Source organism: Polistes fuscatus, unplaced genomic scaffold (genome assembly GCF_010416935.1).
Source record: "Polistes fuscatus isolate 324 unplaced genomic scaffold, CU_Pfus_HIC Scaffold21, whole genome shotgun sequence".
NCBI classification, from domain to species: Eukaryota; Metazoa; Arthropoda; class Insecta; order Hymenoptera; family Vespidae; genus Polistes; species Polistes fuscatus.
Window position 1 is genome coordinate 2426973 of NW_025113098.1, and position 26563 is coordinate 2453535.

The window sequence follows — 26563 nt, forward strand, 5'->3', positions numbered from 1 at the left end:
GGACCAATTTTTGGTGGGAAATTTAAATTGTTGCGATAGGGATGGGAAGGGATAGGGTTGATTTATTTTTGTATATTAAATATCTTCGATTACGTGGAATATTTTTTATTTTTCTAAAAATACGAAGATAAATGCATGGTGAATATAAATTAATATTATAATTAATATATAATAATATAAATTAATATTATTGTGTTAATAGAGACAGAAACATACGTTTTCAAATGTAAAATTGATAATAATTCATCGGGAAATATTATAAAATGAAATGAATTATGAAATATTATCAAAATTAATAATATTACAATATTATAAAATTTGATTAATTCAATTAATAATATATATAAAATGATATTTTTTGAACACGAATTGACATACCATAACAATGACGAATAAATGGATTCTAGGGACAGTTGAGAAAGGTTGAGGTGGGGGGGGAGGACAAGACAGTTGAGATCTTGAACATGTTAAAGAAAAATGATCTCGACTATACTTATTCGTGGCGTGGGGGTGTGATCTCGAAGGAAGGAACTTGCCGATAGCTCTGAAAATCTGAAAGCCTTCGTTAGTTTCTCAGTCACCGTATCGCGTCCTAACAGCACGCTTCGACGATACACATTACTCCGTTTTTTTCGTTTTCAATATTCCATCTTTAAATCTATTAACCGATTTTGTCCCCTCTTTTGATCTTATTATTTATTTATTTATTTATTTATTTATTTATTTTCCCAACCCTCTCCCCCGACTACCACTCTCGCATTTCTCTCGAAATTGATTAAATCCGAATTAAATTATTTGCAAAATTCTTTTGCTTTTTTTTTCTTCTATAATTTTTATTTTAATTTTTTTTAAATAATATAACATCGCGATAAAAAATGTTATAAACTCGAATTATAATTATTTAAAATGTTATTGTCGTACGGAATAAGAAAACAATGGGATAAGATAAATGATAATTGATTTGGTAATATTATTATTCGTATCTGAAGGATCTTAAGGGTGGAAAAAAAAACAAGTATTATTATTATTTTATTTATTTATTTTTATTTTTTTGTTAACAAATGTGGTGACCAAAGGACGAGGAGAAGACGAACGAGAGTAACTTCAAACGAAACGAAACGAAATTGTTCATCGACGAATCAACGAGATTTCAAATCGAATTGAAATAAGTAACTAACATTCTACAAAAAAAAAAATAAAAGAAAAAGGAAATTCTATCATGCTTGTTCGTGCGTTGATCGAATCGATTGTCTTAACGGTAGGTCAACACAAGAAAAAAACACAATATTTATTTTATTTATTTAATATATTATTATATTATATTTTTTATTAATCAAAATATTTTTCTTCGATTTATTAAAAATTATCGAATTTCATTCGTAGCTTTTCTTCTTTTTTTTTTTTAATAATCATTCGAATCGTATGACAGGTATTCTTCCGATTACTAATCTCGATATGAATCATCTTTTTTTTATTTCTTTTCTTCTCCTAATGCATTAGCGAACAAAAATATCTAACATCATCTAAAAATACATACTCATGCATATATATATAGATAAAATACGATATATTCATACGTAATAATTATGTGACACGTGCGTTCAAAGTGAAGCATGACTAATAAAACTCATACGTTAATAATTACAATTACAATACCACGAAACGTGAGAGTACGTTCGATAAAAGATAAAAAAATAAATTAAAAAAAAAAAAAGAAAGAAAGGAAGGAAGAAAAAAAAAAATAACAAATTAGTGTCCTCCTCGTTGTTGTTGTAGTCGTTGTTGTAACAATTACGTTGATTGAATAACTTACAGCGAGGAATAGTTTAGAAATGACAAAGTTCCCCATTCTCTTCTCCTTCTAACACCCCCCCCTCCCCCCACTCCACTCCCCCTTTCCAAATGACGTCGGAATATAAAAGGTGCGAGAATAATTAACCCTACGTACAGGGAATAACAATTGAGTTATGTGCGTGTGTTTTGTTTATGGGGAAGGCCGTTTCTTTTTTTATATTTTTTTTCTTTCATAACCATTATACGTGACAATCATCTTATACTTTTTAAGTAGAATTGTTTAATTATGCCATTATATATCTCACGTTATAAATACATACACGCATACACGTAAATATATTTTATACTAATGTATAAAATCATGTATATACGTGGTGTCCCCATATAAATCACTTTTATCGACAAAATATTATAATAAAAGATATAATCTTCAATATAATTTATTGATTTTATTGAAATGAATTATTAAATATATTAAATAAATATAAATAAATATAATATTTATATTTATATATAAAATATATAGATTAAATTAATATAAATATTATATTTATATTTATATTTATAATATAAATATATATAATATAAATAAATAAAAATAAATAATATAATATAAATAAATATAAATATAAATATAAAATATTTATATTAATTTAAAATTTTTAAAAATATTATATTTATATTTATATATAAAATATTTATATAAATATAAATAAAATATATATAATATAAAATATATATATATTAAATAAATGAGAATAAATATTTTATAAAAATTATAAATATTCCAATTTATGCAATGTTGTTAAAAAAAATAGAAATAAAAATATCTATCTATTTTTTAATTCGACAAAAATGATTCTTGAGGGGGAGGAGTCACCATGTATATATATAAAAAATTATGAAATGTAAACGGAGAAATTTTAGATTGCTATGATTTCATTCAAGACGTTCTCTCTGTCTCATTTACATACACACGTATAACCAATTTTTCTAAAAGATAAGAAAAAGAATAACTGAGTTTTTTCAAAGTTAAAGAAGAAGAAGAAGACTCGTTTTGTACACGAAAGAGAAATTTACCTGACTGACTGACTTGACTAACTGACATGAGATTCACGACACATATATAATACATACATACACACACTCATACGTTTATATATGTAGAACACGAAGGAAAGAACTTGGTTGATAAAATTGGACGACATTCCAAAGAAATTTCTACGAGAAATATGTGCGTTAAATAATTAATAATAATATTTAATAATATTTTTATTTATATTATATTTTATATATAAATATAAATATAATATTTTTAAAAATTTTAAATTAATATAAATATTTTATATTTATATTTATATTTATTTATATTATATTATTTATTTTTATTTATTTATATTATATATTTATATTTATTTAACATATATATTTTATATTATATATTTAATAATAATTAATTAATATTATTAATATTTTTCTTCTCTTCTTATTATTATAAATAATTTCTCGTAGATAATTTTTTTGTTCCCTTACGTTAAAGATGGCATCCTTTTTTCTTTTCTTTCTTGAATTTAAAAAATCTTATTGAATTTTTTTATTTAATCTCTCATTAGTCATTTCTAAGAACTTCATACGAGAATTGTCATCATAAATCATACGACAATTATTTTTTGTCGTCTCGGATAGTTGTTAAGATTAATCAATCTTATTGATCGATGTATTTCACATTACACACAGATCATTATAACGTTGGATGTTAATCAACGTACATTCAAAGTATCGAATCAATTTTGCAATTGATTTTCCGCATATTTGGTGAATTTCTTTCAAGTTATTTCGAAATAATTTTTTACACACAGAAATACATACACACACACATACATACATATATACAATTCTTCTGAAATATTTGTTAATCGTAAAACATTGAATTTCTAATTGAATCGGAATTTCAATCAACGAATCATTCGAACGGTTACACACACGAATTGTACAATTAGGTTTAGTTTTAAGATCAAATTCTTAGGATGAAATCCTTGTTGATACGTCTGCCCTTAAGTTGGTAACTTGTTAGGTCCGGTATCTCTTAATATGGAAAGCACGAGTGAAACACAACGGTCTTGGTCAAACCCACGCGTTATCCTAAATAGAAGGGTGATTACGTATATATACATATACATATACATATATAATATCTTATATGGGAATCTAACTCGTATTCGTTGTATCTTAAATAGTTAGCAAAAGAGTAGCAGAAAATAAAAGAAAAAAAATATAAGAAAAAGAAAAAAGAAGAAGAAGAAGAAGAAGAAGAAGAAGAAATCACAAGTAAAAAAAAAGAACAAAAAAAAAGGATTATTATAAAATGGTACATTTAGGAAGAAGTATACTCGGAATGCACGATGCAATAAAATGAAAAAAAAAAACCAGGAAATTCATAGAAATAAAATATAATAATTTACATAAAATTACTTTTACTTAAAATAAATTAGATTTAATTAAATATTTAATTTATTATAAATTAATTATTAATTATTAATAATTAAATTAAATTAAATTAAATAGTTAGCAAAATAGTAGCAGAAAATAAAAATAAAAATATAAGAAGAAATCACGAGCAAGTAAAAAATAAGAACAAAAAAAAGGATTATTATAAGATGATACATTTAGGAAGAAGTATACTTGGAATGCACGATGCAATAAAATGAAAAAAAAAAGCCAGGAAAATCATAGAAATAAAATATAATTTACATAAATTACTTTTACTTAAAATAAATTAGATTTAATTAAATATTTAATTTATTAATTAATTATTAATAATTAAAATTAATAGTTAGCAAAAGTATACCAGAAATAAAAAAAAATATAAGAAGAAATCACGAGCAAGTAAAAAAAAGAACAAAAAAAGGATTATTATAAAAATGATACATTTAGGAAGAAGTATACGATGCAATAAAATGAAAAAAAAGCCAGAAAATTATAGAAATAAAATATAATAATTTACATAAAATTACTTTTACTTAAAATAAATTAGATTTAATTAAATATTTAATTTATTAAATTAATTATTAATTATTCACTTAAATTAAATTAAATAGTTAGCAAAAGAGTAGCAGAAAATAAAAAAAACATATAAGAAGAAATCACGAGCAAGTAAAAAAAAAGAACTAAAAAAAAAGGATTATTATAAAATGATACATTTAGGAAGAAGTATACGATGCAATAAAATGAAAAAAAAAGCCAGGAAAATCATAGAAATAAAATATAATAATTTGTATGCGATTATAGTATATCTATCGGTTGATTTGTTGTTTTTTTTTCATTTTTTATACTTTAATCGTTGCTATCACGTCCTTGTCACGCCTCTTGCTTCGCCTGTTGATTTCTGTTCACGGTCGTAGGACCTTAAATGGATTGCTGCTTGGTGAATCTCATATTGCGTCCTAGTTGCATGCTCTGCTTTATGCCGATTATAAGTATTATGTAGCCACATAACATCGTGTATATGTATATAGATTTATATATGTATATGTATAGTATGTGCAGTGACGGATTAAGTGGTAAACGGACCAAGGTAAACTGCACAGGGCTCTCAGGTAAACCTCTCGTAGGGTCTCGTGATATTTCTATTTCTTTTTATTAATTTTAGTTTAGATTCGAAGAAAATTATATTAAAAATAAAATAAATAATATTACATATATTTATTATATAATATAAATAATGATTTTTATTTTTTAATTGATTTTTTATCTTGTCCAGAAAATAAAACTATTAAAATAGGTATCTTAGGAAATTTGGTGGACGGATTAAAAATTCTTTTTGATTTGATTGGTCGATGATTTTTATATTTCACCTGTTATATTATGTTTTATTTAATTAAACGTTTGAACGAATAGATCTATTATTCTATAAATCTATTTTATATATTATTATATATATTTATAATTTTTTTTTTGATATTATATTAATTAATAATATAATAACATAATAAAATAAATATATAATAAAAAAATAAAATAATCATAAATAATATATTAATTTATTATTATAACCTTAATTGGTTCGAAATCATATTCTAAATATATAAATAACTTATTATCTATATTTTTTGTGTGGATTGCAGCTTTCGATTTTGTATTCGACGTCAAACGCATACGAAGAAACTGAAGGAAGAAATTGGAATTATGTCCCAAATACTCAATACCATATACAGACTGATGAAGGTCCGGAACGATACTTTCGCTTTCAAACGTTGAACGGTCAGTTTCGTAAAGAAAAAAGATTAGCCGATGGTACGGTCATTGGTACGGAAGCCTGGCTCGATCCTCTTGGTTATTTGCGTTACAAGGATTACATTGCTGATCATCAAGGCTTTCGTATTCTAAAGTAAAGAAAAAAACAAACAAACAAACAAGAACAAATAATCCAATTGAGAAATAATGTTTTATATATTATTCAAAATCGTATTAAATTACGTATTACATTTGATTTTAGATCAAAGATGATTTACGTTGGCAAGGATACACCTATTCAAGAAGCTTTGATAATAACCAAGAATGCACCAGCCCAAAGTGGAGTATTAGTGAAACCCCAAAAACCACCAAACCCGTTCAGGTTCGTACAAATTATATAATAAATAATAATTATAAAATATATATATATGTTTATTAATGTTCATTTTAATTGTAGGAAAGCGAACAGGAATATAAACGTGAATCCTTTGTCCAGGAACGATATTAATACTGGTTATTATACACCAACGACTATCAGACCGATTACTATTTCACCGTACTTCTCTCAATCCAATAATAACAATAATTATAATAACAATAGAGAAAACAATATTATTCGTTCGGATAATTCAAACGATAATCCATATTACAGAAGTAACACGATTGTTCAACCTATCGAAGTATTACGACCACCAATTTCGAGTACGAACGGTGATTATGCTACTCGAAATTCGCATAATCAACTAGCCGACGATATTTTACCACCAAACGAAATATATAATACCAATAATGGTTTCGAATATTATCTTAAACGTCAGTATCACGAAGAAGAACGCGAACCTAACGGTGATAGCGTTGGTTCCTTCGGTTATATCGATCCGTTTGGTATCAGAAGGGTCATTTATTATAAAACTGATTCTCAAAGTGGCGGATTTATTCATAAAAAGAATAACAGATACGTTGGTTTTGATGCTAAACCGTACGACACCTCGCCACCCGATAATTTGTCACGAACGAGTAGAAGAATATCTTCTTAATTATTTATTTTTTTCTTTTTTCCTAATGTTTCGACAAAAAAATATGAATATTAATCTTCGATTAATTTTTCATTCGAATATTATTTCAAATTTATATATATAAATATGTGTAATTATATACGTGCATATGAAAAGTGAGAAGTTGCATCAATTAATTGCAACTTATTAAAAATAGGCGACGAATATTTTTTTTTCTGGATTTGATTATCCAGAATTTGTTATTTTATACAATCGTTTATGCTAGTCTCTTCAATTATATTCGTCAAAGTTACACTTACGTTAATTTTGTTTCTTTGTTTTTCACACACTTGAATTAATGACAAATTTTGTTAAATCTTTTTTTAACAAATTCATTTTACTTTAACTTATATATCAATACTTTTTATATATAATAATATTATTAATAATATTTTATTTAATAGCTTTGATGACGTTAACGCACTACCTCGTAAAAAGTATCGATAAAAATGTTCTTTTTGTTCTTTCTTTATTTTTTTTTAATTATTATCCAAGAAACGCAAAAAGAACACACCGTATAATAATTAATAATAAAGATATGCATTTTGTGCTCACCCCTTAACGAATTACTTTTAAATTCATAATCATTTTCGATAGAACAATAATCGTCTATCGTTTCACGTTCATCGTTCATTTGACCTTAACACTTACCTTTACTTTCATGGAAAGAAATGATGTAATCAATTTTTTAAATAAATCATTTCTTCACTTTTATCCCGTTAATAATAGAAATCGTTTGGATCGTTATGTGTTATGTTAAATATAATAAATGATTATAAGAAATATTAAAACGTAAGGATTGTGTGCTTTTAGGAATTTCAAATCTGTCTTATGTGTGTCACATATTTTTTTTTAAAACACTGAACCTATGAGTCTATCTTCTATAATTTATAAAAAAAAAAAAAAATTACGTGATATATATATTTATACATTTTTATAAATAAATTAAACATATTTCGTTCATTATTATTCAATTGATTAAAATTAAAATATGTATATATTATATACATGTATATATATATTTTTTAAAACACTGAACCTATCAGACTGTCTTCAATAATTTATAAAAAAAAATTACGTGATATATATATTTATACATTTTTATAAATAAATTAAACATATTTCGTTCATTATTATTCAATTGATTAAAATTAAATAGATAAATTAAAATGTATATATTATATTATATATATATTTTTTTTTATTCAAGATAGGAATATATATATATATGTATAGATGAAGTAGGTTTAAGTGTTAAAAAATGTGGAAGAATAGGAAAGGATAATTATAATTGAAGGAACAATAATAATTCGTATTCGATTAGAAATCTACGTAATTATCGAATGTATTATCGATTATTATAGATGAAACAGGGACAGGTATTTTAATACGTGATCTACGAACTTAATTGCTATTTCTTAGAAAATATGCCATGGTATTTATATATAGTATAATACACTAGAAACTAAACAAAAAGTGTTGGTGTCTCTTGATTGGTGATTACGAATGAAAATTGATTATTGAACGTTACAAAAGAATATTAATCATTTTCATCCTCATTGTCGGAACTTTTTATCGTAATCGTCCCTCCTATCGATTTGTTGACTCTGTGGCAGTTGTTGATTCTTCGAGGCAGCTTCTCTTGCATCTGCTTCCTAGACAAACAAAATTACCACGAATTTATCGGTCAATTTAATATTCAAAATGTTGCGTTGCGTGTTGGACTATCTGTTGATTAGAAAGATCGAGATATTGGAATGGAAAAGAAACGTCGAAGATGTTTTCGCAAGAGTTTGTTCTTCCAGAACGTTGGATTGTAAAGAAAAAGGATTGGAAGAAGGATGTTGCGTGTAAGAAACAATCTATTGAATGAAGAACATCACTTATACATATATATATATATATATATATATATATATATAAGATAAAATACAGTTACTATAAATATATTTATATTACATTTATATTAATATATAATTATATGTATTAGGTTTGGAAAAAATTAATCCATTACTTTTTACGTTTATTTAAATGTAAAAATAATAGATTTTTTTGTTACCAAAACCTAATATATATATAAGATAAAATATATCTATACTACATTAATATTAATATATTATTATTACATATATATATAAATGGTGAATAAATAAAAAGGAAAAGGTATAAGGTAGCATTAGGTATAAACATATTTATATATTAAATTTATATTAATATATAAATGGTGAACGATAGAAAAAGGAAAAAGTATTACACAGTATTAAATATAAATGATGAACAATAAAAAGGAAAAAGTTTGTAGATAGCATACACACATATATATATATATGGTATATAGGTATGTAAGTGTATGTAAGTGTATGTAAGTATAAATGTACGTAATTACCTCTTGTTGTCGAATGCCTGCAAAGATGAGGTCGAGGCCTTTCTGAATTTCTTCGCTTACTGGTGGTGGCGTGGGAATATGATCACCGGACGCGTGAAAGCCTGTCTCGTCCGCGGTATAATGAATGGTGATCAACTGGCCCTCAGGACTCATGTAAGAATAACTGCCCTGTTGTACCAATGCCTCACCTTGTTCCGCACCTTCGCCTACCGTTTTGATGTAACCACTCTCCTCGGCAATGATATTATTCCCGGTTTCGTAACTACGAACGAATATCCATCGTAAAAACCATTTAAATGGAGTGCAACCTGTTATTACTGATTGTTCACGAATACCTGAACCTTACTTGAATACCTTTTTATTCTATTTTTTACTTCTGAATTTGTTTTCTTTTTTTTTAAATAAATCATTTTATTTGTCACACGGATAAAGGTCAAAAAAAGTGAATATTATTTGTGAACGTTGATAATCTTAATGATATAATATTTCATACCTAGTTTTATAAGTTCCATCGTGTTCCTGTTGTTTGTTCCAATGTAAAATAGGAATCGGTGTCGTCGTCGAACCACGTCTACTATCCGTAGCAGCATTTTGTCGTTCATCTTCTTGATAATTGTTACGATAATTTTGTTCTTGGGCTATTGCCAAGCCCAATATCATGGCTAATATCTATAAACAAAATATATTTAATAATTGAAATCATTTATTATACGAATATCACGTAAAAATTTAATATAATTATTCAATTTATTTTTAAATTCAAAGAGAAATGATATTTTTTCATATAATATTATTTATTCAATTTAGTATACTCTTTATGTGAAAATATTCTTATTAATTATTAAAAATATTAGTATTTAAATTAGAATTATTATATAATAATTCAAAACTAATTGAAATCATTTATTATACGAATATCACATCAAAATTTAATAGAATTATTCAATTTATTTTTAAATTCAGAGATAAATGATATTTTTTCATATAATATTATTTATTCAATTTAGTATACTCTTTATGTAAAAATATTAGTATTAATAATTAGAATTATTATGTAATATGTTTTGAATAATCCATTTTATGAGATGAGAAAAAAAATGATTGAATTAAAATGATTGAGATAAAGTGAGAGAGAGAGAGAGAGAGAAAATGATGTTACGTTAAAAGATCATCATCCCATTCCTGGACCAGAAACAACGAAGCTCCCAAGACGCTCTCGATGCGATGAGTGAAAGTGAAAAGTAAATGCCAACGTGGGTCGTTTAACTCCTGACCCGCAAAACTCTGCCCGACCCATCTCTCAATCTCATCTTTCTTTCTTTTTTTTATTCATCTCAACTCGTCATTATTCTCTTTTTTTTTTTTCTTTCTCTTTTTCTATTTTTATAATCAATCATTACGTATAATGTCATATCAATCGATAATAATATTTCTTCTTATTATTTTGATTATTACATTGTGTGAATGAATTACCTTATCTCGTTATTCATTCATTCATTCATTCATTCATTCATGTGTTTAACACACACACAATCATTTGAAATATAATTAGAATTAAATGAATAAATATTTCAATAAGAATGAACATATTTTGTTAATAATAAAATTGTATAATAAATGTTTTATTTTATGTGTTAGTATTTTTTAATAGGATAATAAAAATGATGATCTCTTCGTTAAGGAAATAATATTTTGAAAATATATCTAGAAGATGAAATATTTTATCGTATTTATTTGTAAGGATTATTAATTAACAAATCGCTTGGAATATAATTAGAATGAAATTAATAAACGTTGATTTGACATATATAAATGAACATATTGGTAATAATATGATCGAATAATAAATGTTTTATTTTATTTCTTTTTTTTTTGTAGATCAGTATCTTTTAATAAAATAATAAGAATTATGATCTTTAATAAGCAAACTATACTTTGAAAATATATGTAGAAAATAAAACAGGAAACACATAAAAGATTTCCTTACGATATAAACTAACACAATTATGATACAATAATACTGATATAATAATACTAATCGTTAAAAGAATTTGATAATAAAAAATAGAAAAAAATATTAGAAAAATGATCGATGACTTAAAGACATTACGAAAACAATAATTAAATGAAAAATACGAATCCAAACTTACCACACTTTTCATCTTATTGCGAATGATCGAAGTATCGGAAATAATAAGAACACTTTTAATTAAAAGAAAAATGAAGAATTCGTTTTCTCACAAAAAGAATCTTAAATGAACGAAGATACTTTCAGGTGGAAACACAATCGAGTGCTATCCAGGGAGAGTAAAGAAATCCCCTTTTATACCAACTCTCACTTTACCCCTACTCAAAGAATCTTCGGCCATAAAGGATTCTCTCTTCATGTGGCTTTATGTTTAAGTATTGGTATTTAACGTAGGTATACGTTTGATTTCTATTTGTATTAGTGTGTATGTGGGAGAGTCGTTTCCTGCGAGATCGAACCTAGTTACCTGAAGAAGAAGAAGAAGAAGAAGAAGCTAGACACTGAAAGATACTACCATAGATGACCTTAGACATAGTTACGATACTGATTTTTTAACGTATTAGTTTATTCTGTTTTAAATCATTCGAAACTCGTACGTTTTATTTCTGTCTCATTCTACCATGAAAGTATACTAATATATATATATATATGTACTTTCATCTCTTTTAGATAATAACGTTACACATCTGTATTACATATCCTTTCATCATTCTTACCGTAATCAAGAAAATACTTCTAAAATTTGAAATAATTATCCTACAATTTATATATCCCACACAATTACTAATTAACACCATAATAAGTTTTATTAGAATATAACAATGAATTCTAATTTTTTTCTTAATTGTATATTTGAAAACATTAATATATCATTTTTCCACGTTTCCATGATAGTCCGAGGTTAGTTCGTGATGTTAAGTAATCGCAATTACGCAATCCTATGGGATGAGTTTGTTTCCCCGTAGATTATATCTCTCAAATAGCTTGAAATATTATTTATATAAACGCGTGTGCGCGCACACACACGGGCGGAGCTTGCTATTAACGTTACGTTTATTTGCATTTTCGTGAAGAAAGTAACGTTGTCCTTTTTTTTATATTTCTTTTTATGTTTCTTTCCTTCCTCTTTCTTTTTATATGTCACTGTCACCCGTATACACCCTAATTCTTGCGCAAACGCATAGACACACGCGTTAAATACTTTCACAAGATGTGTTTCCTTATGCGTTTCTTTGATTTTGTTGGATTTTGTTCGTTGCATACAAATTCGATTTTATATTGGATCCTAAGACTTTTATTTTTACATATTATTATAGATTTTTTTGTTCTCTCTTTTTCTTTTTCTTTTTCTTTTTCTTCTTATTCTTATTCTCACGAATAGACTCATGAGAGATGATTTAATTCGTACAAGCTTTCACCGAAGTAAAAACGATATATCGAAGAAAGAGAAAAAATAAACCAATCGAATCAAACTCGTGCAACACATACGAAACTGTTGACGTGAAATTTATGTCTGTTCTTTTTATATATTGCTTACTTGATTAGATTATTAATTATTAATGGGAATCAATTCAATTATTTATTTTATATATATATATATTTGTAATCTTTTCTTTTTAATTCTAACGTTTATGAATGAAATCTTGCAGGATCTTTATTCTATTCATTATTTTTTGAATATTAGGAAAATAGAATGGATTTTTGTTTTATTTCAAATAAATAATCATTTCGAGTTTGACTAACGTTGTCAAGAAGAAAGACGAGTTATTGTACGTGTGACGATAAGCTTGTGTGCGTGCATAAAACGTTAAATACAATTTCAATTTGTTAGTGAGAAAATATTTATAAAAATTCGTCCAATCGATTAACAATACTTTTCACGAATGACTTTTTTAATTTATATTATTAGATATTATAAGATATATCATTCTACAATTCGATTATTATCTTATTAACCATGTTTATTTATTTATAAAAATATATGAATTTTTGAATATTTTCAAACCACGTTAAAAACACGTGACTGCAATTGCTCAACCAATCAGAATTCTTTTCATTTCGTCCGTGGTAAAGATCACATGTAAGCGTCGTTGTATTAATTATTGAAGGTAATTAATATTATTTTTCTAATATATATCATTTTTCTATATACTATTCGATTCTTTAAACAAATGATTTCGAAGTGCATAATCGAAATATTACGACGATATCGAGAATAAATAATATTTACGTAGAAAATAATTCTATTGTGTATGCATATTTGATGCACTTTTCTATGCAATTATTTTCTTATTTTATGATATTATTTTTATAGATAACGATTTATAATGATCGATTTTTATTGTTTGGGATGATAAAGTATATATTTCGATCATTTTTATGTTCCTATATCCTATTCTTAATATTTCGATATTTTTCGATATTTTTCAATATAAAGATAGAAAAAATGTTAATTAATTAAACTGTCATTGTTTAGATGTCACTAGTTGTATTCGCGGGGGATCACTTATATCTTTGTGTGAGTGTGACAGCCATGTTGAATCTGTCAATGGTGTGTTTTTTGCAACGGATTTTTGTCATCTTATTAATCTCAGGTAATTGAAAGATATTTTCTAAGGTACAACCTTCTATTATATATCAAACGATAGCAACAAGCTAGTTTTTTATACGTGAGTGTTGTCTAAACGAAATATTAAAAAGTTCGAAAGATATTAGTGAAAATCAAATTTGGTATCTTTCACGATTTCCCGCCGAATCTCATCGGTGTTCTTTCTTAATAATTTCAAATTTTTCAATATAATTTCACGATACCGATACATGCTAACATTTCTAATGATACTCTAATGAATAATTTTTTATAATTATGTCTTCGTTAGATCGTATTTCGTAATAAATTCGATTGTCATTAGATACGATACATATATACATATATATGTATATGCATCAGTGCGAATAGTTCGTACACATACATACATAACCTCGTATATTTGATTTTCTTTATATTACATTAATGCAATCTTATTTTTTTCTTCTATTTTTAGATGTACCTAATCCTATAATTGTGTTCACTTTTTTACATTCTTCATATTCGTCGAGATAAGTTTTTCTTTTTTCTTTTATAAGAAAAAAAAAGTGTAACAGACAGAATGTAAGAAGGGGGAAGAAGAAAGAGAGAAAGAAAGAAAGAGAGAAAGAAATAAAGGGAGAAAGAAAGAAAGAAAGAAAGAGAGAAAGAAATAAAGGAAGAAAGAAAGAAAGAAAGAAAGAAAGAAAGAGAGAGAGAGAGAGAGGGAGAGTATAGATATACACACATATATACACATACATACATATATAGACTCATTTAATTTACTTGATTTTTACTAATCAATTTTACGATTTACAGATTGGCAAGTATTTGAAAATTTGGAAAAGCACAGCATCGATTAGATTTATCGATTAGTTTTACACACGTATATAATTTTTCATCGTTACATGTACATATGTACATATGTACATATCTCAATTTTCTTCTATTATACCGGTAAGCTCGAATAATACACATTTTTTTATTGGTACATATTAATACATTCACATTGTATTCAATACATTCTCATAATAATGTATTTTTTATTTGTAGTTTATTTTATTATAACATATTTAACGTATTGTACATAACGTTTATTTTTTATGTTTACGTTTATGTTTATCTGTACTAATGATCAAATACGTTAGAATGTATTGTACATAACGTTTACTTTTTATGTTTACGCTTATGTTTATCTGTACTAATGATCAATAACGTTAGAATGTACGCAGAGATAAAGAAATACATAGGAAGGTGAAGGTCAAAGTCAAACGAGGTAACGAGCATCTGCTATGTATACACGTTGTCTTTCATCTAGTCTAGTACGCATAGAAAAACATTTCGGTATTACCTTATAAGGAAAATAGAGGGGAGAGGTGACTCGAACTACGTCATAGCTCATTTACTTTTCGGATGTCGTCGAGACAAGTCTCAACGTATTTCGCTCCACGTAAGAACTTAATTACTCGGTAATTAAATAATATTTCATTATCAAATTTTGTAATCTAATCAAATCTCATTTGATTTACAGGTAGATGCAATGATTATCGATGACGGGAATTTATTGTAATTAAGTAAGAAGATTTGTAATTAGAATTATATGATCTTATATTTTTCTATAGTTTCACAACAATTTTTACCATAATCTCTCGTTCTTTTTATGGTTTCAGAAAGGCGTATGCAATCATCCCATTGTTTTCATCATATCAGAATGACGTTCACCATCGTTCTATGGAAATCATTCTCATCAATGATGGTATATACAACTACGTACAGACGTCCAAGTATATTTCTTTTATTTTTAAAAATGTATTTTTAATTTCCACATGGATCTCCGACGCAGCAACCTCCCAGTGGTGAGATCCGGTAACCGATATTGCTTACGGTGTCCATAGAATTTGTATGGTGCAACGTAAGCACTGTCGGGCCAATGGCTGACGTTCGGTGCATTAGAAAATTTTAACTTCTCGTTTCGTTAATTAATTGTAATGTAAATGAAATGATTTATTGAATTAATTGTTTAATTACGCGTTGCAATTGTTGTTTAAATTTTATTAATATTAATTCATTTTATTTCTTATTAATATTAAATTCATATAAATAATTCAAGACACGTATATTCGTGATTCTAATTAATTAATTTAAATGATTATTTATAAATATTGTACCTTGTTTAGTTTTACACTAATGCTATATCTATTTTTTATTATAGGTATTCACGCAATTAGCATACTTCTGTAAAAATAACCCTATCGCGATTAAATTTATTCTTTGAATGATAGAATGCAACGCGATATTTGTTCGTTTGTATTTTATCTTATATTTTTTTTATGTAGCTTACAAGTTTGTGGTTGCATCTTTTGAATAATATTTTTTATTAATAATTAAAGCATACAAAAAATAGTAGCACGATTCTAGAATTTTTGGAATACGTAGTTTAAATAATTGAATTATAAAAAATGATTAATATATTTTTTAATTAGTAACATAATAAATAAACAGAAGTACGCTACGACTTGCTTTAACTAAACTTTGATTTTCAGAGCTTCAGTTGCGATTGCGAGCAATGCAATCTTAGAGTCTGTGTTCGTTTTAAAAAATGTTGCATTTTTTATATGCAATCGTATAGATTGCTTTAAAAGTAATTCAATCGTTATATTTAAAATCAATGCAAGAATTATTTAAAATATTCTTGTTAAAAAAAACAATTTGCTCGGTACGCGATTAGAATCATTAACACACTTTCGACCAATTCGGTGGAAGAGGATTTGCGTTTCGATTAAAATATTGTCATGGTCGAAAGTGTGAATTAACATCTTTATTTCTTCTGGATCATCTTTATCAACGAATCTGGGGCTTCGTCTGGATAAATCAACGGTTAGTATTATTTTCTAATCTTAATTATTACTTCTCACACATTCATTTTTTAAATCATGATTGTTTTTATTCATGTCTTTCATTCATGAAAAATCTTTTGAATGATATGAAACATAATTAATTTTATTTTTTATTTTTAATTACAGATTGCTCATCAAATCAACGATACATCGATTCAACGATACATCGATTCATCCAATTTAAATCAACTTTACATCTTTATTTCTTCTGGATCATCTTTATCAACGAATCTGGGGCTTCGTCTGGATAAATCAACGGTTAGTATTATTTTCTAATCTTAATTATTACTTCTCACACATTCATTTTTAAAATCGTGATTCTTTTTATTCATATTTTTCATTCAGGAAAAATCTTTTGAATGATATGAAACATAATTAATTTTATTTTTTATTTTTAATTACAGAATACTCATCAAATCAACGATTCAACGATTCAACGATACATCGATTCAACGATACATCGATTCAACAATTCATCGATTCAACAATTCATCGATTCAACAATTCATCGATTCAACAATTCATCGATTCAACAATTCATCGATTCAACAATACATCAATTCATCCAATTTAAATCAACTTCACGACATCGTCAACCAACAGCGAGGGGGACGAGTGTTTTGGAGCCATCGCAGAACTTCTACTGCCAATTGTTCAGTTTCATTTTTTATTTTATTTTTATGGTAACAATTGGTAACGAGTGAGTGAACAAATTTAAAGTTCCTCCAGTGACCCAATCATGCCGAGGATGAAAGTTCCAATATCGGCACGGGTTCCTGGTTGTATTCGTAGATGTCTTTTGTCCGAAACGAGCATAAGCGACCGTGAGTAGAACCTTTGGTTTTGCTCACGAGTGATTCCCAATATATATATGTGATTTTTATATATGTGATTTATTTAGATTAGGCTAGGGTCTTCTTGTTTCATCGGTTTCAATTCACTTAATTAAAACTCCAATTAATTATTGTACTTATTTTTTTCTCTTTACGTATTTAATCGTGTTAGTAAAGTGGTGAAATCGAGCATTAATTTACTCGATTTCGTGCCAATAAAGCATGTAAAAATTGTTTTATATGCATTGCTTCGCACTTAGTTTTTCAATCTTGATTAGTTTTTCAATTGTGATTAATATTTCAATCTTGATTAGTTTTTCAATCGTGATTAGTATTTCAATCTTGATTAGTATTTCAATCGTGATTTATCTCGATATATCGATACTTCGATATTATTATCAATAAATGAGCAAGAAGACAAATCAAATTCGCGAACGGATGGATTCTGGCAATTAAGTGGTGGTTTAAAACCCAGTTCTTTAATTAGAACAGCCATTTAATGAAAGAGTCGTCCGAGGTTTGCAATAAACATCCATTTTAATCACCGTTAGAATCACTCTACACTGCACTACCTCGAAACAGTATTATATAATAATATAAAACGTTTCTTATGGGGTATTTTTTTTTTTTCATTCACTTGCTTAAGTCATTATTCACCAAATGACTTGTAGAGTCCTTAATCCGTTTAGATGAATTTTTATAAAAATGTTTTTTCATGTATATATGTATATGTTAATTATGTATTTTTAGATCAGGATTTTCAGCCTAATATACTAATTCCCCTTTTCTCCCCCCTATGCTCTCTTCGTTCTCATCTATGCGTGTAGCCCAGGTGTTACACGTATGGGTGAGAAAAAGTTTGCATGGGTTTTAGTTTTTAAGTTTTCCTCCTTTGGCGGCTGTCATTGTGTTAGTGATTGCACGATGTACTTTACACCAGTGTGTGCGTTTCAGGTAGTGTGTACTGTACATCGTTTCGCGAAAGTTTTTTAATTATATGCATCATTAAATATTCAGATAAATACTTGTACAGTCACGTGTGATGATATGTACCTGTATTTTTATACTTATATTAAATTGTTCTTACTTTTTTTTTTCCTAATCGTTTTGAATAGTAGAGTTTTCACATTTATTTGTGGAAATTTAACAATACTTGTATCATATTAGTATGCAGATATATACTAGTATGTACCAGTATTTTTGCATTAGTTTTTATTGCAATAATCACTAGCCTTGGCAGACGATTACAGCATTGGGTACGTAACCTTTTAGAATATAAGTTTAGAAAACGTGGTTGAACTAGGGTGTCGGAGGTGCCCCGGGGCATGCTCTCTAGTTTAGGCTTTTTGCACCCTGGTGGTATGTGAGTAACAGATCCAGCGTGGAATGATTGTGTTGGTGTGTCTGTTTGCACTTTTAAATATAGGTTGATAGGCAGGCAGGTAGCATACTTTTCTGAGTGTATGTGTAAACTTTAATTTTAAGTAGGTAAGGACCGGGTACGGCAAAAGGTTTGCTTCCATTCAGGGTGGACATTCCTGCCTCCGGGGTTTTCGGCTAAGTGTCAGCAAATTTTCTACACTTTTCATTATTCCTTTTCTCTCCATTTTGTTTGCTGATACTATGCATTTTAAGTTAAGATTATTGTATCAAACAGTTCAAAAATACTTTGCAACCAATGAGAACATTAGATAGATCACCCAATATCTTTTGAACTTAGCAAAGGATTTTGAATTAGTTTTGATACTTAGTTTTTTAAGTATATTAACACTTGCACCTCGCGATTTTTAGTAATATAATTCTTAATGTTAGAAATAACATACACTTATTCGAATAAAATGAGATTATTACAATTGTTGTAATTTTTTCTTTTTATCGAAACATTTTCACCTTTAATGTGCAACGTGTTAATCCTAGTTTTTAATAGGTTCATCATTCAGAAAAAAATATATCTGCTGGAGCATTCGATTAAATGTGCTTGTGTAGTTGCGTACGATCATTGAATTCTTTCGAGTTCATTGATCGTCCACAGGCTAGTATAATTACTTTACGGAATTAATTAAATATTTTTTCAATTTATTACACATTTATTTTTTTTTTATTTTATTTTACAAATAAGTAAGTAAATAAAACTTGTATTAGAAAAAATCGAGACGCACTCAGGTAGGAACGCAGTTGAGTTTGCGTGTTGGGATTCGTCAGTGGCGTTTGGGATGATGCATTTATGAACTTTGTCATATTTCAGTGGTTATATTATTTAGAATAAATCGATACTGTACGTTGCAAGCTCTTACCTCTCGTTAGGTTAAGTAAGAATAAAAACAAACAAAAACAAAAAAAAATACCAGCGTAAAAAAACCTGCGGAAATAAAATTACTAATAACTGTGTTGGTTCCTTCCCAATTTTCTTTCAGCTTAATATCAAATGCGTCTCGTATAATAGAATAAGTTTTATTAAACACGAGGGTTTGAGCCTTGTCGCGTATGGTGAGAACAGGTCGGGATTAGGTCGGTTTAGCTCAGGGACGATTTCATTCTTTTGATATAATCCGCTGAAATGTGCCAATTTTTGTGAATGTTTTGTTTCAAACGGTAGGGCGTTTTTTGACACGTAATTCTTTTCTTGCGTCGCACGTAGGGAATGCTCCATTGCAGTGGTCAGGGCACGAAGCAAAGAAGAGGCAAAATGCCGAAGAGGCCCCCACAAATTGTGGTATCAAGTGGGCAACTATTCGACTACGAGTTATTTTTCAAAGGATATCTTTGATAACCCTTTGATCAATGGTTCGTGGTCATATCAAAATCCCTTTGTTTACCCCTTTATCACGTTGTCACTTATGCTCGTAGTAGTATTAGTTATAAGTTGTTCCTGAATGGAGATGATGGACCATTCCATCTCCCAACGATGTCCCACACTCGCGTTCGTGAAATATTAGAGTCTTTTAAATACTAGAATCTAGATTTTGCTATTTTTATTTAATTAATAGAGTCATTGCATTTTTTCTATTTGATTAAAGTCGAGTCATTGCAGTTTTCTTCTTAGATTATATTAAAAGTCGAGTCATTGCAATTTTCTTATTAAATTAAATTAAAAGTCGAGTCATTGCAGTTTTCTTATTAAATTAAATTAAAAGTCGAGTCATTGGAATTTTTTTATTACATTAGATTAAAACTAGAGTGTCTCATTGCATTTTTCTTATTAAAATAAATTAATAGTCGAGTCATTGCATTTTTGAAGTATATAAATTAGAGTCTTGTCTTAGATATTTTTCATAAAATTAGAGTCACGTTCGTTTAAATTGTGTGGACGTCCTGGATTGCTGCAGCATGCACAAATAGTGCATTTGGATACATCGATGGAAGAAGAGGATATTCCTGCATTCATGAATGCAGATAAGGACACAAAATAAAGGTTTCACCATTCAGAATGATTCAAATTGAATTAATAAACACATTAATCAAAGTATATAATAATTAAATATTTTAAATATTTCAATATATTTCAATTCATTTCTAAATTCAACATATTTCAATTTTTTTCCAAGACATAATAATTTATTGAATATATATAATGTAATGCATTTTTTATTGCATCTCAATGGTTACCAGTCTCTTATTTTCACTTTGCTTTACATAGTCTTTTATCCTATTTATACATTTCTTCTTTATTGAATATATGATCGTTGATTTTTTTTGTTTTTTTTTAATAGTAACAAATTAATAAAAAGAAAATTTGAATCATTCTTATTGAATGCACTGAAGAGTGCATATGAAAATCGCAGTAAGTACATGCCTGCACTAAAAAGTGCGTATGAAAATCGCAGTAAGTACATGACTGCACTGAAAAGTGCATATGAAAATCGCAGTAAGTACAAACATACCTGCTTAATGCAGATGGAAATTCCTGCTAAATGCAGACGAACATACAGTAAGAATATACATTTCTCATTCAGAATGATCAAAAATGAATGAATGAATGCACTGATAAAAGTATCTAATAAATAAATATTTTTAATATTTCAATCTTCGTATTATTTTTTTTTAAACACAGAAATTTATCTAACAATAATTAGTAAATTTCATTTCACACACACACACACTCTATACATACAATAAATGATTTATATTTAAATAGTGCAAATTAATGAGAAGGTATTTTGAATAATTCTGATTAGAAACGTATATGTCTTGCTAAATAAATGAAATAAAACAAATGGCAGTCAGCACTCATAAGTGGATATTAATATGTCCGGAATATACATTTTCATTCCAAAATTATTTATAAATAAATATCAAATGAAAGAGTTAATAAGTTCATAAGAGAGAGTGGGAGAAACTATTTTTACTATACACAAATATTTGAAGAAAGATTTTTACAAGAGATGTATGGAGGAGAAATAATGAGTAGTATGAAAACACAATTTTAATATATTTTTTTATTTATTATATAAAAGTAGAGTAATTATTTTTTTGGAATAAAAATGTATAGTTTTGGTACATAAATGAAACAATTTAAAAGGCTTGCCTGCACTTTAAAAGTGCATACGAAAATCGCAGTAAATACAAACACACCTGCTAAATGCAGATAAATATAATTGCTAAATGCAATCGAACATACCAAAAATCGCAGTAAGTACAAACACACCTGCTAAATGCAGATAAATATAATTGCTAAATGCAATCGAACATACCTGCTAAATGCAGATGAATATAATTATGCTGGCTGCCAGCACTCATAAGTGCATATTAATATGTCCGGAATATATATTTTCATTCCAAAATTATTTATAAATAAATATCAAGTGAAAAAGTTAATAAGTTCATAAGAGAGAGAGTGGGAGAAACTATTTTTACTATACACAAATATTTAAAGAAAGATTTTACAAGAGATATATGGAGGAGAAATAATGAGTAATATGAAAACAATTTTTTAATATATATCTTTTTATTTATTATATATAAAAGTAGAATAATAATTTTTTTGGAATAAAAATGTATAGTTTTGGTACATAAATGAAACAATTTAAAAGGCTTGCCTGCACTTTAAAAGTGCATACGAAAATCGCAGTAAGTACAAACATATCTGCTAAACGCAGATGAACAAAACTGCTAAATGCAGTCGAACATACCTGCCAAATGCAGATGAAAATATGGTAAGAATATACATTTCTCATTCAGAATGATCAAAAATGAATGAATGAGTGCACTGATGAAAGTATTTAATAAATAAATATTTGTAATATTTCAATCTTCGTATTATTTTTTTTTTAACCAAAGAAATTTATCTAATAATAATTAGAAAATTTCATTTTGTATATAATCTATATATATATAATAATTAAATAGTGCAAATTAAAATGAAAAGTTATTTTGAATGATTCTGATTAGAAACGTATAAGTCTTGCTAAGCGAATGAAAATACACGAAAGTACAGCCAGCACATGCGAGTGCATATAAATTATGTCAAGGTTGTGCATTTTGATTCTAAAATTATTAACAAATAAATATCAACTTTGCATAAGAAATATTTAAAGAAAGTATTTTTAATAAATATATATACATAAATAAAAGTTTTTTAAGAGAGGAAACCAAAGAGAGATGATATAAAAATCATTGAAATATTTTTTACACAGAGATTTATAATAGAAGAAATTATATGATATGAATAAAAATGCATAAATCTTGATATACAAATAAACCGAATTAAAAGGCTGCCCCACACTTTCTCTCGAGAGAGTGTGGATTATTATGAATAAGTTGAGAACAGGGACCCCAGGCTTGTATACGGGATTGTAAATGCACCTGGGGATGATCAAGCTTGTAGATTTTAACTTGGAATAATCTTACCCAACTATTTTATTTTTTTTATTTTTTATAATAATAAAAAACGTACGAGTACCTGCCACATTTGGGGCAGAGCTGCTATGTAAGGTTGCACCACTTATTAAAATTAAAAATTACTCCCATTATTCCGGTTAATAATCTATGAGACTCGATTAGCCTAGAATCTGTTAAAGCAAGCAATAGCAATTAATTAATTATCAATATTGTTTCACTGTTCAATTAATATTTTCCTATATTGAATTTAAATGTTATCTTCTTTTAAGATTTCATATTGCATTGATATACTTTAATTCATATTCATTTAAAATATGTGCTTCGAAAATTGTCCAATTGTATTACTATTTTTCGTGTTTTTTTTTATAGTTTAGTAGAAATAAAAAAGTGTCTTGTACTTATACGAATGATGTAATATGTACATCAGACACTCGATGTAACTGCATACTTCGTGTTAATGTAAACGTAATTAATTAAATAAATGATTAATGTAATCTATCGATCAAATGTAAATTTGATCTCGTTATGGTGATTTTTATGGGGATATGCTTAATTGCGTATGCATATTGTAATACGACGCATGGTGCAATATTTTAAATTATTTTTTTGTTTCCTTCGAAAACGGTGTTAATTAATTTGATAAATATTGTGAATTATTCACAATTGTTTAATTTTTTCATTACGTGTCTTGAATAATTTCCTATACGTATTTGTAATTGTAATAATCAATTGATAATTTTGTATTGAATTGAAACATTTTTTTATTAATATAATAATATATTAAAAAAAAATACACGCATAATAAAAAACATGTTATTTTTTCGTATTCACTTCTATTTAAATGTAAAACACATTTTCTAATGCATCGAGAATTCGGAATTTTATAATGCTCGTTTTTTATTAATCATTTAAATTCTGTTTTATTGAAATTCCATTATTTATTAAATAATTTAAATTGAAAAGTTTTGCTCGCGGATCTTACATCGAATTTTATTTTTCCACACATGCCCTTTTTTATCTAGTTTTTTGTTACAGAAAGTATTGTCTTTTCAAGCTTTAAGGATTAATATTGCAAAATACGATTTTATCAACAAAAAAATGGATATTTAAATCAATTGCTACAATAGTATCTCAGGGTTTGTAATGTACTATCATTAATAATATTAAAATAAATTAATAAAAATTATATATAAATTATACATAATAATAAAAATTAATTTTTGTTTTAGGATCATCGATATTGGCAAGATTCTATTCCATTGTTTCTAGTTTTGTGTTCTCGTAGTAGTCGTGGTGTTGGTTTTTTTGTTTAAGTGTATGAATGAATGAATGTATGTGTTTGTGAACAAATTTTTTAGTATTTGTTTAGTCCCTCAATTATGCATTTATTATCAGGAAATTTTCACTGGTGGTTCCTGATTTTCTCTCTCATAAATTCTTGTTTAACTATAAATTTTTTTTTAGATTGTTTCTGTTCACAGGTAGCAATATTGTTAATAGCATCTGAAGAGGATTAGTCGTATATTTAGAATTATAATTAAATGATAAGATAATAAAATCGGTTATAATTAAGTATGATAATAAGATGAGTAATGTAACAGAAATTTATTAAATTATTTTAATTCAATAATATAATATATATTTTTAGTATCTCATTACGAATTCTTATTATTATTAAAATAATATTTAATGCACGTAAGTGCACATAAACATTGCGTGCGTTTTTATTGTAACAATTTGCGTGTTGTTAGATTGTAAGTTTCGAATGATATCAGAATGTAAATCAAAACGGTTTACATTCTTGCGTTTGTTGAATAAAAAAATACTTGCGTTTGTCGAATAAAAACAAACTCGCGTTTGTTGAATAAAAACAAACACGCGTTTGTTGAATAAAAACAAACTTGCGTTTGTTGAATAAAAAAAAACTTGCGTTTGTTGAATAAAAACAAACTTGCGTGTATAGGAATGTAATTCGGGCAGGTAGGTCGGTTTTTAAAACGATGTTCACTGATTTTGTTCATCCAACTTATTTAATAAAGTAGGATGAGAAAATTTGTGGCACGTTTTTCGCGTTGAATTTTGGAAATTTCTTTTTAATAAATGATTAATCAAATGAATTAATTAAATAAATTAAATGTGTAGAAGTAGAGTCTTAGCCCGTGGGTCTCCGAAAACAGCAACCTCCTAGTGGTGAGACCTGGGTCGGTATTACTTGCGATTTATACTAATTTAATTGTAAATCATGTAACGCAAGTACTACCGGGCTAATGGCTGTATTAAATTCAATCTAAATTTATTAATATGTTTAATTATTATTATTATTAACTTTCATTTTTTTTGGTCCTTCTGACACACGTTGTTTTTATTTTGTGAAAATAAAATCAAATGAAACACATTTAAATTTATCTAATGTTAACAAATGAAATTACACTAACGTATTTGCTTATACAATATTAAAAATTTATTCAATTCTTAATTTTGTATAAATAATTATTATTAAAATTATACTTAAAAAACGAATGAAATATTTAAAATGTATTGTATGTTATCTGTGTGTGTGTGTGTGTGTATAGATATTTAATTTTAGTTTTTTAGTTACAGTGTAAATGTGCATTGGGAAAAAAATAAGATAAAGAAATAATTAATAATCTAATATTTTATTAATATGTTTAATTATTATTATTATTAACTTTCATTTTTTTTGGTCCTTCTGACACACGTTGTTTTTATTTTGTGAAAATAAAATCAAATGAAACACATTTAAATTTATCTAATGTTAATAAATAAAATTACACTAACGTATTTGCTTATACAATATTAAAAATTTATTCAATTCTTAATTTTGTATAAATAATTATTATTAAAATTATACTTAAAAAACGAATTAAATATTTAAATTGTACTGTATGTTATCTGTGTGTCTGTGCGTGTG

At 26.7% G+C, this 26563-nt stretch overlaps 2 protein-coding genes across 4 annotated transcripts; one reads left to right on the forward strand and one right to left on the reverse strand.

Moving 5' to 3' along the window:
• The first annotated feature begins 491 nt into the window (after positions 1–491).
• LOC122517575 (myb-like protein A) lies at positions 492–7341 on the forward strand. Of its 3 annotated transcripts, none has more exons than XM_043636041.1 (5): positions 492–564; positions 1077–1258; positions 5919–6181; positions 6290–6409; positions 6485–7341. In XM_043636041.1, exons 2-5 carry the CDS (start codon positions 1220–1222, stop codon positions 7062–7064), a joined length of 1002 nt encoding a protein of 333 aa, XP_043491976.1. In that variant the 5' UTR covers positions 492–564; positions 1077–1219; the 3' UTR covers positions 7065–7341. The 3 variants fall into 3 exon arrangements, with proteins under 3 accessions (XP_043491976.1, XP_043491979.1, XP_043491977.1); XM_043636044.1 differs by lacking the exon at positions 492–564 and adding an exon at positions 594–625; XM_043636042.1 differs by lacking the exon at positions 492–564 and adding an exon at positions 925–964.
• A 1213-nt stretch (positions 7342–8554) lies between these two features.
• LOC122517858 (endocuticle structural glycoprotein SgAbd-8-like) lies at positions 8555–11630 on the reverse strand. Its single transcript, XM_043636455.1, has 4 exons — positions 11619–11630; positions 9962–10137; positions 9469–9730; positions 8555–8737 (listed from the first exon to the last, which is right to left on the reverse strand). The coding sequence occupies exons 1-4, from the start codon at positions 11628–11630 to the stop codon at positions 8639–8641; spliced, it is 549 nt and encodes a 182-aa protein (XP_043492390.1). The 3' UTR covers positions 8555–8638.
• Positions 11631–26563: the final 14933 nt, after the last annotated feature.

What these genes read in the sequence shown, in the direction of transcription:
- LOC122517575 (XM_043636041.1), top strand. Translation starts at nt 1,220, where the DNA reads ATGCTTGTTCGTGCGTTGATCGAATCGATTGTCTTAACG. An exon ending in TCGAATCGATTGTCTTAACG is followed by an intron (nt 1,259 to 5,918) that starts GTAGGTCAACAC and finishes TGTGGATTGCAG; the next exon opens with CTTTCGATTTTGTATTCGAC. An exon ending in CAAGGCTTTCGTATTCTAAA is followed by an intron (nt 6,182 to 6,289) that starts GTAAAGAAAAAA and finishes ATTTGATTTTAG; the next exon opens with ATCAAAGATGATTTACGTTG.
- LOC122517858 (XM_043636455.1), bottom strand. An exon ending in GATGGAACTTATAAAACTAG is followed by an intron (nt 9,731 to 9,961) that starts GTATGAAATATT and finishes ATTCGTTCGTAG; the next exon opens with TTACGAAACCGGGAATAATA. An exon ending in CAGGCATTCGACAACAAGAG is followed by an intron (nt 8,738 to 9,468) that starts GTAATTACGTAC and finishes TTGTTTGTCTAG; the next exon opens with GAAGCAGATGCAAGAGAAGC.